At 46.1% G+C, this 17,354-nt stretch overlaps 1 protein-coding gene across 3 annotated transcripts in view; it reads right to left on the reverse strand.

The window, feature by feature from the left end:
• SUFU (SUFU negative regulator of hedgehog signaling) overlaps positions 1-17,354 on the reverse strand; it is a 164,535-nt gene that overhangs the window by 48,299 nt on the left and 98,882 nt on the right. For all 3 annotated transcript variants that reach the window (XM_054033875.1, XM_054033874.1, XM_054033873.1), the window contains exons 9-10: positions 8,256-8,390; positions 6,225-6,363 (exon numbers count right to left, since the gene is read on the reverse strand). In XM_054033875.1, coding sequence (XP_053889850.1) covers positions 6,225-6,363; positions 8,256-8,390 — 274 coding nt within the window. The remainder of the gene's footprint in view (positions 1-6,224; positions 6,364-8,255; positions 8,391-17,354) is intronic.

The following is a 17,354-nucleotide window of genomic DNA, read 5'->3' on the forward strand; positions in this document are numbered from 1 at the left end:
TCTAGGGGAGGATCTAAATCAGTGGTTCTCAAACTTTTGTACTGGTGACCCCTTTCAAATAGCAAGCCTCTGAGTGTGACCCCCCCCCATAAATTAAAAACATTTTTATATATTTAACACCATTATAAATGCTGGATGCAAAGTGGGGTTTGGGGTGGAGGCTGACAGCTCACGACCCCCACATGGAATAACCTCGCGACCCCCTGAGGGGTCCCAACCCCCAGTTTGAGAACCCCTGATCTAGATGACCTAATAGCTTCTTCCATCTTTAATGTATGATCTTAATACGGTCTCGTTAAACAATGGGAGGTGATAATACAATGTGCTTCAATTTTATCACTTCTATAGTACTAGCGTGACGGATGCTCTAGACACAGTACTATACACGTTATATTACAGATACAGCTGGTAGCCATGCCGAGAGTTAAGGTTTCCTAATACTTATAAACAGGTGAAAACAGGGTCTTTATAAGTTGGCCACTCTAGGCATTCAGACTGAAATTTCCCATGCCAGTATCTGTGCCTCACTGGAAAGGTTCCAGCAAGAATGATGCCGTCATTTCAGAGAACAAAGTTTAGGAGCAATACTTTTTGACAAGGTTAAAAAATTCTTATCCTCGTTCTGTTGAGAAGCCCTACTGACTCCACGCTTTGGAGGAAGCGCTAGAAATTTAGCAGGAGATTCCGCTGGGTTCAAGGATGTGCCTTTGCTGACCCCGTGAAGATCCACCCAAATTTAGTGGCGTTATAAGCCTCTGAAAATCGCCATTTGTATGTTTTGAAGAAGTTTATCAGTCGCTAGTAACAACATTCTCTGAAGATTCCATCTTCATTGAGCATGCTCCAGCCCCACAGAGCATGCTCCAGCCCCACAGAGCATGCTCCAGCCCAAGGATACTGGGGCTGGGCAGTACTTTTCTTGCCATTATACCTCCCTGCTGTGGGGGCCACGGTGGCACCAGAGCTGCCCACACAATATTAATTCGGACCTCTTGTGTACACATTATGATACGGTCTTCAATTACAGCAGAACCTCAGGGTTATGAACTCACCGGTCAACCATACACTTCATTTGGAACCAGAAGGATGCAATCAGGCAGCAGCAGAGAGAGACGCACAAAAAAGCAAATACAGTACAGTACTGTGTTTAATGTAAATCTAACAACAAAATAAGGGGACAGTTTAAAGAACGATGTGGCAAGGTAAGGAAACTTCCTGTGCTTGTTCCATTTAAATTAAGATCACTAAAAGCAACATGTTTCTTCTGCACAGTAAAGTTTCAAAGCTGTATTAAATCAAGGCTCAGTTGTAAACTTTTGAAAGAAAGACCCACCATAACATTTTGGTTTGGTGTGTTGCCTGACCCTTTATTTTTTATTGCACACCATCTAAACCCTGCGCTGAATCTCTCTCTTAGATACGCAGATAGCCTCTAGCACCAAAGTATTGGAGCACCTCACCATCTGATGCATTGATCCTATGAAGTAGGGCAGTGTTGATATTCCCCCTTTTATAGATGGGAAACTGAAGCATAGAGGTACTAAGGCCAAAACTGTCAGAAGTGTCCACTAATTTTGGGTGCCCAACTTGAGACTCTCTTAGGACCGGATTTCCCAAAGAACTTAGCATTATATAGCACTTTGAATATTCAGAGGACAACTCCCATGGACCTCAGGTGCAGGTTGGGATGCTGAGTGCTTTTGCAAATCAAATCCCAAGATAGGTAGCCAGAAAATTAGGAACATACAATTAGTGACCACATGTGAAGGTTTTAGTTTAAGTGACTTGCCCAGCACCACACAGGAAGTCTTTGGCAGAGGCGGGGATAGAATCCAATTCTCCAGGGCACTGCTCATCTGCCTTCACCATGAGACCATCCTCTCTCCCCGCCTGCAATCCCCTGCTTCATTCACTACACGCCTTCCGACTTGCGGAAACAAATGCTGCACAGGTCCTACAGAAAACCGCTGCATTCACTACACAGCCTTACTTCATTCCCAGAGCCTGGTCCACACGGTGCAGTGAGTGAGACGGGGCCCAGTGGAGAAAACCTGATCATGTAATTAGAGATTGTATCAATGTACATGCATAAGGGAGCCAAATTAAGGTTGTACAGGCAGTCTTCCTTCAGGCAATTCCTAACTTGGGGTGCTTGACTGTGCAACCTAATGGACATTTTTACCATAGTGTTTTTTTAAATGTACTACGTAGATTGGCTTGTATGTTTAACAGGTACTGCAGCAAACGCTGATGGGTAACATTTACAGTGTGCTTGATCAAAGGCTCCCTAGAACAATGACTGCCCAGAGCAGCAGGAGCAGAAATTATCACCATCACTCACCATCTCTCTGGAGAGAGAAAGTGCTCCAAGTAAGCAAGACAGGGGTCAGGAGAAGTGTGCCTTGTGCTGGGCAGGTAGGGAATGCCACGGTAAAGCTGAAACGTTTTGCATAAGCAAGTCCTGACTCCCAGCGTTTGAGAGCTGAGGATGGTAACTCCCAACGGCCGATGCATGCATGTTGACTAGCTTTGACACAAGCTATCCTAGGATAACATTAATATGTATTAAAGGTTCGGGCAAACTTTATTGGGACAGATTAATTTCAACAGTGAATCTCCGCACATACTGTCTAAACATACACCGCTACCTCAATACAACGTGACCCAATATAACACGAATTTGGATATAATGCGGTAAAGCAGTGCTCGGGGGGGGGGGCGCTCTGCGCACTCCGGTGGATCAAAGCAAGCTCAATATAATGCGGTTTCACCTATAATGCGGTAAGATTTTTTGGCTTCCGAGGACAGCGTTATATCGAGGTAGAGGTGTACTCAAGTAAAGAGGGGGGGAGCATACGTCACTCTCACTCACCTTGAGCAGATTTAAAGATAGACAAGCGAGATTTCCAAAGAGAGATTCAGCACATCCAGACAATTTGTCCCAAGAACCTTTAATATATATTAACACCATCCCATATTAATTGTGTTGAAGCTGTTGGGAATTACCAGCCTTAACTCTCTAACCCTGGCAGTCAGGATGGGCACCTCTTCCTTATCTTTTCTTTGCTCACCCGGAACATTTACTCTCCCCAGAGGGGGAAGAGAGGTTTTGCTCAGCATTATGGTCAGGCTGTTGTTGCTGTTGCCATGGGACAGCCAAGGTGAAAGGGGAAGGGCCAAAAAGCCTTGTGGAAGTCTTTGGTCACGCGCAATGTTAGAGCCTGGCACAGTAGCTAACACATAGCCGAAATCTCTAGTGTTAACAAGTAGGACTTCAGGAATACGTCTGTACTTTTGTGAATCAAAGTAATTTTTGTATTCAATAATACAAGAGAGTGGAAGAAGCTAAGAAATAACCCAGCCTGACATGATAGACCTTTATGAGAATTTAGCTTTTATAAATAATTAAAAAGTTACTTTCAGGAAAAATATGCCAAGTGTTTGGGAAAGGTTCCAGTTTGACAGCTCCGGGAGAATGAAATAACCTAATCATCCCCAGAGCGTGGACAGCAGCAGGGCAAGCTTCCCCATGTACTCCTCCACTACTATGCCTTAAACCTGAGCTGGAAGGACGACTTATACAGGGCCGGCTCCAGGCACCAGCCGAGCAAGCTGGTGCTTGGGGCGGCAGATTGTTCGAGGCGGCATTCTGCCCAATCCTAGGGTGGCACGGCCGCTTTTTTTTTTTTTGTTCCGCTCTGGCCACCCTGTAGGGGGCGGCGGCGTGGAGGACGGGAGAGCCCGGCAGGGCAGTCCTCATCCTTTCTTCTTCGCCGACTGGAGTGGAGCCCTCCCGGCAGGCGGCGGCGCAGTGGGAGGGGCCGTGTGGCAGCGCCCCCGCTGTAGCCCTGGCCACCCCCCTTCTCTCTCTCCTGCCCGCTCCCTCCCCCTCCCTGCCGCTAGCCGGTCCCCCTGCACCCGCACTCCAGTTTTTTTTTTGCTTTGCCATTCTGGCCGACCCCCTTTTTTTTTTTTTTCCTTGGGGCGGCCAGAAAGCCAGAGCCGGCCCTGGACTTATATCAACTGTTCCTTCCCCATGGTATGGAAAAAAGTCACCATCAGGGGAGGCTTGCTGCTTCCCTTCCTCTCCACAACCCCCCAGTTTATACTCCTTCACAACAAGCCGTCACACCACAGTGATCTGCTTTCCGCCACGGACCTACCCCCTCTGGAGCCCATCAATGCCTTTGTGTGGCTGAGGTCTTGGCAGCGTGATGCGAGGATTCCCCTCCAGGATTTACTTTGATGACACCAGTGCTCTCAAGCCTGCTACTCCAAAAGCGAAGAGGAGAAATCCAATTTGGAAACTGCCACTGTGTCACTTGCATACCACAACTTCTCTTGCCCCTTAGGCTGAAGCCAATGGACTTGTCTTTAGGACCTCGCATCTTCACTCCCAACCCCTCAGCTGCTGCTCATTCAAACAGTGACCCTTCCTTCCTTCCATTAAGGCAAGAGTCTCAGGCACCCCGCCAGCTCTACACAAGGTTGGCGGTGTTCCCTGCCTATCTGCCGTCTGACCGCCTCACCTCTGCTGACACTAAACTGAGGGACAGGGCAGTGGCCGGCAGCAAGGGGAGCAGGTCCCAGCAGAAGTGAAGACCAAAGAAGTTCCCCAGTGTAGGAAGCAAGGTGGGGACTTGCTCCTGCAAAAGGCCCCACCCTTCCTCCCAGCCACCAGAAACCTTCCTTCCTTCCCAGCGACCCCATGTGACCCCAGTAAATCTGCAGGTCCTAGGAACAGACGTTTGGGAATTAGCTCGTTCCAGAAGGATGAATATTAGTTATATGCCTGAATGATGGCATAATTATTGCCATTCTCCACCCTTTAGAGGCTATCTGGCAGCTCTACACATTCATACATTTCAGGACGTGGTGTAAACTCGAACAAATACGGTTATGTTTGGGGTTAACACAGTCACAAGATCTTGTGTGTCATGTGTTGGTGAGCACAAGCAAACAGTGAATCACCCACCTCTTAAACCGACCATTCCCTGTTAATCATTGTAAGAGCGCCGTGCTACCCAATCAGCTCCTTTAGGAGTTACAGATTTGCATGCCTGGTTTCCTGCACATTTGTGAACATATACCTTGTGGTGCCTTGAATACTAGCCATAGCCAGCTTAATTGCGATACTGGAACAGTAGGATCCTAAATCGTGTTCAAACAGACGTGCACCTTGGAGGAACTGTGTACAATAAACAGAGAGAGCGTGCCCCAGGCGTCTAATTCTTTAGAAAGGGAGCTTTCCGCCCAAAGCTATTTTATTTTTGCTTGGCCATAAACACGACTAGGAAAGGTCTATGACATCCCACCACTGGTGGTCTTAAGCTAACCAGGGTTGACCCTTGTGAACATGTGGATGGGGAAACTCCAAGGGAAATCCAGGGTGCTGGTGCAAGAAGTTGTGTGGGGATTTGAGGTGGTGAGGGGGCTATAGGATGATGTGCAGCGGTTAGTGCCCTGTTTTGGGGACAATGTAAGACAGGGTTCCGGAACACTTCCAATCACTAAAGAGCCTATAACTTTTCCCAAAGATTAAGCTGTTCACCCTGATGGCCCTGGCTATTAGTTTAGGTAACTCCATTCTGCCTCCCTGAATTCCCCTATTAGGTTTCACCCCTAAGGTATTTGCACTGTAGTGGCAGGAACCACTACAGTGGGGGGGAGGGATAGCTCAGTGGTTTGAGCATTGGCCTACTAAACCCAGGGTTGTGAGTTCAATCCTTGAGGGGGCTACTTAGGGATCTGGGGCAAAATCAGTACTTGGTCCTGTTAGTGAAGGCAGGGGGCTGGATTCGATGACCTTCAAGGTCTGTTCTAGGAGATAGGATATCTCCATAAATTTAAAATTTAATTTAATTTAAAAAAATTTTAACTTTTAAATTTAAAATGTAACCGAAATATGTAGAATTTGTAAAGTGATCCGGGCCTCAGAGAGATGAAAATTGCTGTATTCATTTAAGAAATTAGAAATTGCCAACCAACGTTTTATATTTCAAATTCCATTCCCCTAATGAGGAATAATTCTACGTTTTAAATCATTTCTGGAGCTACTGAGAGTATCATAAGAATCAGGTGTTGATGGTCAGAAAAGCTGCAGCAGGATGTCTAGCTTTGTTGTAAGATTTGTAGGCCAGAGAAAGCTGTACACAGGGATTGTTTTTTGAAGGAACAGAAAAGGAAGGAGGTCAAAGAGGAAGAAGAAAAAAAGAGGCTCTTACTTGTAACCAAGGCCCATGGGCTGCATAAGGATGCTCCTCTGTAGCAAAGGCTCCTTCTACTCCTGTCGATACAAATGTGATTGCTGTATCCCCTGTAATACTTTTATATGTAAAGTGCCGTCCATGTAACAGCCTGCCCCTGGAGAACAGAACACACATATATAAACGGAGGTCACAAGCAGGTCAGTACAGACCCACCACAAGATATACACTGGAGCATCTGTGATCACCCTTAGGAATACGTCACACCCCAGTAACCACTAATTCTCAGTGAACGTACGAAGGACTTTCACAGCCTTGTCCCTTAGTGTGGGTCACAAGTCTCTTCTGGAACTCTGGAAGTGCACATGTGCTCTCACACCCTCAATCCCAAGGCTCCACTTCCACATTACAATGCTTCTAGCCGAGGAAGACTGATTGGGACTTTATTAGTATCCCATTTGCACCAGTCCCTGCCACTGATGCATAAGGCACAGTACTCCCAACTCCATCAGCTCAGAGAACACCAGCAGGACCGAGTCCAGAATCCACATCTCCTCTGTGGTGGCACAAAGCAGTCCCACTAGGATAATAACTTCCACAAATTAATATCTCATGTTATATATTAATCCATTACCTTGTAACTTATTAAATTTAGTCTGTGCCAGTGGACTCATGTTAAATAAAACGTTTAGGAGAAGAGATACATGTTTGTTCATCTATAATAAATAATAATTCATTGCGACGGTGCTTTCCGTGTGGGAATCTCAAGTGACACCAAAGGCATTGAAGTTCACAGCCTCAGGGAGATGTGAATATGTTATCCCCGTTTTACAGCTGGAGCTAATTAAGGCACAGAGAAGTTAAGTGACTTCCCATGTGACCTGGTGTAAACAACTAGTGATAGAATCCGGATCCTATTCCCAGCCCTGTGCATTAGCCACAAGTCTATCTTTCCTGGACATCCAGGAAAAATAATCTGAATTAACCATAGGCGTGAATTTGAAGTGGATTAGTTAAATCGTATTAAATCCCTGCATGGCTGCTATTAATTAGAATTAAAGTGACCTTACTTCTGAAGGAGGGTGTTTACACAGGTGTTTAATGTGGTTTAACTAATCCTCTGCAAATTCACACTTTTTGTCATTTGGATTAACCTTCCTGGATGTACCCATGTAGACAAGTCCTTAATTTATGATGTTGCACAATTCAAATCATAAATATCTAGTGATGTCAGGCTGACCAGTACATCTGAGAGAAAAGAGTTTAGAGGCAAGTTACTGCATCCTTTATTGCATTTTTAATTTTAAAAGTAGTCAACAAAAAATATTATTGTTAACTCAATAAGAATTAGTGGCCTTCAGTTTACTCTGAAACTCAAAGACCAGAACTCTCTTACAATTTCTGTCAAAAGCATTTAAACAAAAAAGTCACTAGCTGAATTTTCTGGAGATTTAGACAGGCCACTGACTGGTCAAAACCCTGATCCCCTCCTTAGGTGCAACTTCTCAAGATACAGCCTTTATAGTATAAGTGCAGTGCAACATGTGGATTTAGGGATACCAATGACAGAATTTGCATATACAAAACTGTGTGCACAACTGATGGCAAATGTTTGCCCTAAAACTGCACAAGTTAAAGTTAATGTCTTAAGGGATTTATGTGACAGGACCGTAGGAGCCATCCCTTAATTTGATAAGATACTTAGCAGCATTAGTTTGATCAAAAAACTCTGCTGTTTCAACCCCCAACATAAAACATGGGAAACAATTTTGGCATGATGAACTTAGGTGCACAATAGAAAGACAAGGTGGATGAAGTAATATTTTTCATTGGACCAACTTCTGTTGGTGAAAGAGACAAGCTTTTGAGCTACACAGAGCTCTTCCTCAGGTCTGTGGATAGTGTCATCTGTTTCTAATGTTTTTGGCAAAGTGTCTCAGCTCTGGTCTTTTAAAAATCTATATAGGATCATCTGTATGAAGAAAGAAGGCCACAAGGCAGAATTGCAGCCATTAAAGCAGAGCTCAGAAAGAAACCAGCTCCTCTCACCTTAGACAAAGTGGAATCAGTGCTCCAGACTCCTGGTTGAATTTCAGGTGCACGCTCTCAAGCTGTCTTGTGCGGATTAGCTCGTGAGGAATGATAGCTGCTGAGCTCTCGCTCTCTAAACTATCCTTACGGCTTCTAAGAGAAAAAACAGTGTACACCTATTTAGAACCTGAGACCCACGTTCCAACTATTGTCAGCCTTGCGAAAAGACAGCAGAAAAATTCAGTGATTATTTAGAGCAGTTCCGTGAAAGCTGTAACGGAAGGACACCACAACAGCTTGCCAGAAGGACATAGCTAATCTGCAAGCCACCCATGTCTCCATTTTACAAGTGTGGCCCACAGACTACTGATCCTAGCATGCAAAGCTTCATCTTGATCTAGTGACCTTAAAAGTTCTGGAAATAAAGTTTAATAAAGAATGGGAGTAAAATTACACCATGAAGCCAGAAGCATGACAAAATGTTCTGTAAGGTACAATGCTGCCTGGGCAGAGGCAAGCCTGTGGGACCTAGCAGGTCCCCCCACGCCCCATTTCTAGTATTCTTTAAGAAACGGGGCTGTCCAGAAAGCTCTGTGCTGTCCTGACTCACTGCTACAGCAGCTTAGCATTAGAGACCTATAGTAAAGACAATCTGAATCAACCCAACCCTTTTCCTTCATCAGACCAACCACAGGCTTTAGATGTTGCATAACCAGTTCTTAAACCCTCTAACTTCTGCTAGCATTAAGTACAATATTCAAAGTACAAAAGCCACACACAATTCACAGAATATTTGTAGACCATTTTCCCTTTGAAGTAGAGCTGCTTTAAAACAATGCAGTCTTTATACTATATTTTACAAGGGCAGGACATTACACACGGTAATGTTGTTTAACTTAGAGGTTACATTCTGCAATTACGAACTTCACAAGACAGAATCTTCAGTATAATCAGGTAGATATCTCAAAATACCAGATCATAAACTAAAATACTTTGTATGTTTAAAGAGTAGCATTATAATTCCTTGTGTGTTTGTAGAGAACACAGGAAAAGATGGTGCCTGATCCAACGATCTTACATGCAATAGGAAAACCCCTCCCCCCAAAACACATCAAACAAAAAGCACTGAGTGAGCAGAAGGACTGGGATCAAGGACAGGAAGGGGTGGAGACAGCAAAGAGGCCAACTAGCTGGAAAGGGAGGCACATATAGAGTGCCATCAACTTACATGATGTCAGAAGAGACAGGGTTTACATTTCTCTTATCTGTCAATCTTGGTTTATAATATATGGAGATATACCTATCTCATAGAACTGGAAGGGACCCTGAAAGGTCATCAAGTCCAGCCCCCTGCCTTCACTAGCAGGACCAAGTACTGATTTTTGCCCCAGATCCCTAAGTGGCCCCCTCAAGGATTGAACTCACAACCCTGGGTTTAGCAGGCCAATGCTCAAACCACTACACTACAGAATCATTGTATTTGGTTGGGGAGAGGAGAGGAGAGAGGATAGGGTTACCATATGTCTGGATTTCCCCGGACATGTCCAGCTTTTCGGTCTATAAATAGCCGGCCGGGGGGATTTTTAAAAATCTAAAAATGTCCGGGATTTCCCCCCGGTCGGCTATTTATAGACAGAAAAGCGACAGCCAAGCGCCGCTGGGCAGCCATAGCCCCTTCCCGGCTCCCCGCATCCCCTGTAGCCTTGCCACACTGTCTGGCCCCACAGCGGTCTTCCCCCTCCTCCCCTCCCCTGAACACTCCGCCCCCCCTACTCCTCCCCCTCCCCTGCTTCCCGCAAATCAGATCTTTGAGGGAAGTCTGAAAAGAAGCAGGTGCAGGTGGGAGGCAGCAGCAGGTTCATAGATTCATAGATTATAGGACTGGAAGGGACCTCGAGAGGTCATCGAGTCCAGTCCCCTGCCCGCATGGCAGGACCAAATACTGTCTAGACCATCCCTGATAGACATTTATCTAACCTACTCTTAAATATCTCCAGAGACGGAGATTCCACAACCTCCCTAGGCAATTTGTTCCAGTGTTTAACCACCCTGACAGTTAGGAACTTTTTCCTAATGTCCAACCTAGACCTCCCTTGCTGCAGTTTAAACCCATTGTTTCTGGTTCTATCCTTAGAGGCTAAGGTGAACAAGTTCTCTCCCTCCTCCTTATGACACCCTATTAGATACCTGAAAACTGCTATCATGTCCCCTCTCAGTCTTCTCTTTTCCAAACTAAACAAACCCAGTTCTTTCAGCCTTCCTTCATAGGTCATGTTCTCAAGACCTTTAATCATTCTTGTTGCTCTTCTTTGGACCCTTTCCAATTTCTCCACATCTTTTTTAAAATGCGGCGCCCAGAACTGGACACAATACTCCAGCTGAGGCCTAACCAGAGCAGAGTAGAGCGGAAGAAGGACTTCTCGTGTCTTGCTCACAACACACCTGTTAATGCATCCCAGAATCATGTTTGCTTTTTTTGCAACAGCATCACACTGTTGACTCATATTTAGCTTGTGGTCCACTATAACCCCTAGATCCCTTTCTGCCGTACTCCTTCCTAGACAGTCTTTTCCCATTCTGTATGTGTGAAATTGATTTTTCCTTCCTAAGTGGAGCACTTTGCATTTGTCTTTGTTAAACTTCATCCTGTTTACCTCAGCCCATTTCTCCAATTTGTCCAGATCATTTTGAATTATGACCCTGTCCTCCAAAGTAGTTGCAATCCCTCCCAGTTTGGTATCATCCGCAAACTTAATAAGCGTACTTTCTATGCCAATATCTAAGTCGTTGATGAAGGTAAGCTGGGGCGGGGGGAGGAGAGCTCCGGGAAGGCACAGCCCTGGCCGAGCAGCGCCCAGCGGCTCCGGCCCAGCTCGGGCCCCAGCGGCTCCGGCCCCGGTTCCGGCTGAGCGCCTCAGCCCAGCCCGGCTCGGGCCCCAGCAGCGCCAGCCCTAGTTCTGGCTGAGCACGCCGGCCCAGCCCCAGCCGAGCATGCCCGGCCCCATGCCCCGCAACTCCGGACGGAGCGCAGCCCGATTTCTGGGCTCTTTAAAGCCGGCCCTGGTCAGGGGACAGGGAGGGGGGCATTGGATGGGTCGGGAGTTTGGGGGGGGGGCTGGGGTGTCGAGAGAGGTTGGGACAGGGAGCGGGGGGGGGTTAGATGGGCCTGGGGTTCTGGGGGGGGGCTGTCAGGGGGGCAGGGGTGTCGAGAGAGGTTGGGACAGTCAGGGACAGGGAGCAGGGGGGGTTAGATGGGCCTGAGGTTCTGGGGAGGCTGTCAGGGGGGCAGGGGTGTGGAGAGGGGTTGGGACAGTCAGGTAGCAGAAGGGGGTTGGATGGGTCAGGAGTTCTGGGGGTCCTGTCAGGGGGCGGGGAGCAGTTGGATAGGGCATGGAAGTCCCCGGGGGTCTGTCTGGGGGCGGGGGTGTGGATAAGAGTCGGGGCAGTCAGGGGACAGATAGGGTTGTAGAGGATTCTCAGGAGGGGGCAGTCAGGGGACAAGAAGCGGGGGGGGGTTGGGCGTTCTGAGGGGAGCAATTAGGGGGTGGGAAGTGGGAGGGAGTGGATGGGGGTGGGGCAGGGGCGGGGCTAGAGTGGGGCTCCTCCCCCCAGTGTCCTCTTTTTTGCTTGTGGAAATATAGTAACCCTAAGAGAGGAAGGAGACTGGCTGACAACACTCCAAGCACCTGTCCCTGACAGTTAAAACGTGCTTCTAATTTCATCCTGCAGGGCAGACCAAACAAACAATGTTACCATGTCACAGCACAGTTCAGGAACATCATTAAAATATGGCTTGACCCTTTCTACGCTGCAAGATGGAGCCTTGTCTCAGATGCAGAATGTGAGAATCATGATGTAACAGCTTGTCCACCAATGATGTTGATTTGGGGTGCGTCTTCACACTCGCTACAGAGTTACCCAATGCTCTCACGCCCCTCCCCATCCACATCCCTCTCACCTGAGTTTGATGATGCTTTAAACCCGGGCTAGCTGGCTCAACTACGGCTATCAGCTAAAACCTAAGTGAAGCTTTCACGAGGGCTGGTAACCTACTCCCACTCTGCAGTGAGGAAACAAGCTAAACCACTTGAGTGCTGACAGTCTTCCAATGCCTTCCAAAATTCCAGCCCGCCCACCGCCCTCTTGGGCCCAGAAGGGCAGACATGTTCTCCCAGGTTATTGGGAAAGCAGCCAAGCAACACAAAAGACCATGGTATGTGTCCCCTGCAGCTAGGGTGACCAGATGTCCCGATTTCATAGGGACAGTCTCGATTTTTGGGTCTTTCTTACATAGCCTCCTATTACCCCTCACTCTCTGTCCTGATTTTTCACATTTGCTGTCTGGTCACCCTACCTGCAGCCCTAGTGACACACATGGGCGAGTGCAGCACTGGTGAGGACACAGGAACTGGGCTTTGCTAACCAGGTGTTGATCATCTGAAGGCCAGTCACCAGATTAACTCTGCAGTGAAGACACATCCCTTTGTAGGCTACCTGGCATCTAAACCTGAGAGTTTAAACTGGTTCAGCAAACACATTTTACAGCTCCATATAGGTGGGGCCTTAAAGCAGTGGAATGGGCCAGACACTGAAGAAAACATTTTACAGTTTGATTACCCAAGAAGTGCATGGTTGATTAATGATCAATTGACCTTAACCTAAGGTTTACCTGAACTTCCTTATCAGATCTTATATACACATTACGCTGTGGGAAAGTTAGGCTTTGTCTACACTGCCAATTGAATGACAAAACTTTTGTCTTTCATAGGTGCTTAAAAAAGTCCCCCCCCCACCCCCGCCAAGACAAAAGTTTTGCCGCAGCAAGTGGCAGTGTAAATGGCTCGTTGTCGGCAGGAACGCTCTCCTGTCCACAACGTGAACCCCGGGGTGCGTGTGGAAGTATTTTTGTCTACGCTGCCTGACTTTTAGCGACACGGGTGTAGTGTAGACAAAGCCTTAGCCTGTCATCTAGGGTTTCCAATTATTCGTTACCAAGCCCCCCAACAGGATGTCGGCCACCAGAAACATGAGAGATTTTAGACTTTAAGTTTATCAACTCATACGTGCAATTGCAGAATTTGTGTACATGTGGGCATATCCAGAGTTATTCAGCAATTTAGTTAGTAAAGATGAGAGACTGGGTATTGGCCCTTTTCTACCCAGACTGGTTAATGTTTTTTAAAAAATAGAATTCCATAGAGTTTGCCACAAACCTAGAGCATGCAAGCTCTCTGGGGTTGGGGCTGGTTTTTTGTTTTGTTTTTAATTCACTAGTCTGTACAATGCCTAGCACAATGGGACTCTGATTCCGGATCAGCCCCCACAGGCTCCAATATAACACCACCACAACACTGTGAAGGCAAGGGCTGGACGTTGTAGGTCATATCGAAAACTCTTGTTTTTAAATGGCAAATGCTGCTTGTGCCTTATGTGCTCACCAGATGACACTAACGTACATATAACTTGGAAATACAACTAACAGGTTTTTTTCAGACCCTAAATAGTTAAGACTTTACATTAATCAGTAACCAGCCATTCTGTTAAAAAGGTGAACGTGTGAAGCAATATGGCAGTTAACACTTAAGTAACATCAAATAATTAGCAATCCCTTCAGCTAAAAGCCTTTCCAAAATAGTGACCACCGCCATGTTTGTTGTTTCTTTGAACCGTGGGTTGTTCCTCTGATTGTGGTCTGGGGAGGGATCTGTTTATGTTAAAAGAGTAAAGCTGGGGTAGCTGAATCGAGGTGTAGGCTCTCTCTACACTGAAACTTTCTGAACACTTTGTGACATAGGTCGTTCAAGACATGTGTGTCCACACATGAGGTAGTTAATACAAGTCACTAGCCACAGTAGCTATGTGGCCTACATCAATCTATTCCTAGAATCAGGTTGTAACATGCCTTTTGCTGTATAGATGTAAACCCACAACTATGAATGTGTAGCATAGCTTGCCTATCCCCCTCCTTGCACAATAAGGCACCCCCAAGTGCATTGCCCCCAATGTGGATACTGCTGTTGCTCTGTGCACGCATCCCCAAGGCACTAGCGGGGACAGTTGCCCAGATAGTTCCAAAATGCACTGATACGAACACAGGTAGGCAGCATGATGGGTGCAGACATTGTGGGGGCTGTGTGACAAGACAGCTACACTGAAGACACAACAACCACGGTTTGTTGTAACTGGGTCAGATGAAAGTCCCGGCCTGTTTACAACACACTAGGAAGTCCATATGCATTTCTAGCAACTGTGCAGCTGCACCGATGTAGTGCTTCTAATGTAGACCTGCCCGCAGTTCTCTCAGTGTAAAAACCTAGTGGATGCACAAGTCGTTTTTACCTTGCTGTAGCTAGTGGAGGTAAAAAACTATCCATGGCTCATCTCTGCTACGGTTTTACCTCAACATAGCTAACTCAAGGTACAAAACAACAACAAAATGCCTCACCTTTTTTGCAGAGAAAACAAAGCCTTGGATTTCTTTTTAAATTCTGTCTCGGTTTTCCCATCTGAGAAGTGGAGCTACCTCCCTCAATTGCAATAATTAACAGAGTGGTGTTTGTAAAGTGCTTTGAGATGCTCAGATGGAAGGCGCTACAGAAAAGCCAAGAATTAAATCTGACTTTCAGATTATCAAGTGTGCAATGGACACACAACTCTGCAAGAGACATTAACATTCCTTCAGCAGGAACGGAAATCTTTGTTCTGGCCCGTAGAAAGGGTGACGGTCCAGATGAGAGGTTGATGGAATTGCTGGGGCGTTATTAAAAAGAAGTTCATGGCGTGGCTTTCCCTGCCATGCCTAGCTCGTAGTTTCAAATTTTCAAGGAGAGTTTAGAAACACTTTGGTTTCTAGCACCAATATCTCCAATTGTTGTTTACCCATAACCTTTCACTTCTCCACCCATCACCAAATAAATCAGGAGCAAAGGCTGGTGTAATTTTTAGTGTTATGACTTAGATCAAGATGACTACTACGTACATTGTTGCAAACTTTGTCTATTCCAGACTTAATACTTCATCCAACCCACATAAATAATTCTTGTTTCTTTATGTCCAGAAAAAACAAGTCGGCAAAAGCCAGGGCTGCAGTGTTTGGAAAGGCAGCACATTTAAATGTAAGCAGTATACCGGAAATGCCCCAGTTTGAGGACTGCACATCTAGCATTTTATGAAATTGGAGGGGAGTTGGAGGAGATTAAAGCACATTTCCAAGTGATTGAAGACTTGTGGGAGGTGTAAGTGTGGGCAGTTGTCAAATTAATTCTTTAGATGATTAAATTCTTTTTGTTTCTTTAAAGCTGTTTGTAGCTGGGTTTGATGTCTCCTTGTTCTGGGCGAGCGTATTGCAGCAGTTACCAAGGTGACTTTAGCTGACTTTTAACTATTTTTTCCCCCCAGCTTCAGTTTCTACCAACAGCCTGAATCTGTTTTTTTTCTTTTTAAAGCTTGTGAATGAAGATTAACAGCAATAGTTAGCCAAAGCCACGTTAGATTTCTCAAGCTGGGCTTCTGTAGCACGAGTGGCCAAACACAGATTGCAGTCTCATCCTGCTTCAAGCAGGGAGAAGACGCCTGGGGGAGATGACAGGTTCCAGCATGCGAGGCTCCATCTTGATCCGAGTGGCCATTGGGACCTGTAGTCGCCCCAGGCCCTCGGTCCAAATTAAAAAGGGGAGGGTGACTGCAATCTGCTTCAATTTATGCCAATTAGCAACCACCCTTCGGGCTCCCAGAAAATGGCCAGTACAATCATTGGGTTGCACAAGTTTGGATGTCCCTTCTTTATGAAACAAGTCATGTTTATAGCAACCTCTTCTCAAGCTGTCCCAATAGCTATTTTATAGGTTTGGTTGGGGTAAGGGGACTTTCTCTGTGGCACAGCAATGCCTAGTGGATTGGGTGCTGACCTGGGACTCAGGATTCATTCGTGGCTCTGTCACTGACCTACACTATGACCATGGGCATGTCCCCTCAGCTCTGGACTTCCAGTGCCCCTCCAACCCTTTGTATGTCTTGTCTATTTAGACTAAGTTCCAGGGCAGGGACTGCCTTAGTATGGCTTTGCAAGGTTCATAGCATAGTAGGGCCCTGAGGACATCAACTGAATGCAGTACAAGCAGCAACAAGCCACCCCAATCCCCAAATCCACTTTGAAAGTTGTATGATAACTCTGTTAATACACTGAGGGTCACTGATTCTCCCTGTAGCTAAAACTAGACTGGAATCAGGAGATCCAAGTTGTATTCCTGGAGCTGCCATTGACTCCCTGAGGGATCCTGAGCAAATCACACAACTTCTCTATGCCTCAGTTTCCCCATCTGTAAAATTGAGACAGTGCTTCCCACACAACAATGTCATAAGGATTAACCACTTAATGTTTGTCAAGCACTTTTTGATTCTCAGATGGAGCGAGCTATAAAAGAACAAGCTATTATATCGGTGACAGCAATATACTACAACAGGCAGTGCATTTTCAGGTGTTCGCTACACTATGTTGCTAACTAGTCACTCCATCTTCGGGCCCATGCCTGATGATACCCCTGAAATGTATTAACACCCCAAAATGCACCTGCTTCTGGTCTGCGCTACATTCATTACTCAGGCAAGACTCTCACGGAAATTGATGGGAGTTGGGTTAAGTAAGAGTAGTAGATTGAGAAAATAAGCTGTGAGATCATGGAGGACTTCAATCTGAGTGACATGCTAGAGGACTCACGCTCCCAGTACTAAAGCATCCTTGGAGTGCCTAAATATTAGAGATGACAGTTTCCTAACTCAAAAAGCGTTCCAGCCAACATCGGGGAATCCTGTATTAAATCTCCTCTTGACAACCATAGAGGAACTGATCACAGCACTAAAACATTAATGGTAGCTTAGGTACAAACAATTATGACTTGATCACATTTATAATGTGCAAACAGAACGAAGTCCAGACCTGTGTGTGTGTGTGTGTACACGTACGTACACACACACACACACACACACACCCACCCACCCACACACACCTGTAAAAAAAAAAAAAGGCTGAAAACAATCAGCTGGAGGGACAATTTAATCAGAAAAATGTGAATGGTAATTAGGTATTGTTTAAGAACACTTTACTAGAAGCCCCAAAAG

Source organism: Malaclemys terrapin, chromosome 7, assembly GCF_027887155.1.
Source record: "Malaclemys terrapin pileata isolate rMalTer1 chromosome 7, rMalTer1.hap1, whole genome shotgun sequence".
NCBI lineage: Eukaryota > Metazoa > Chordata > Testudines > Emydidae > Malaclemys > Malaclemys terrapin.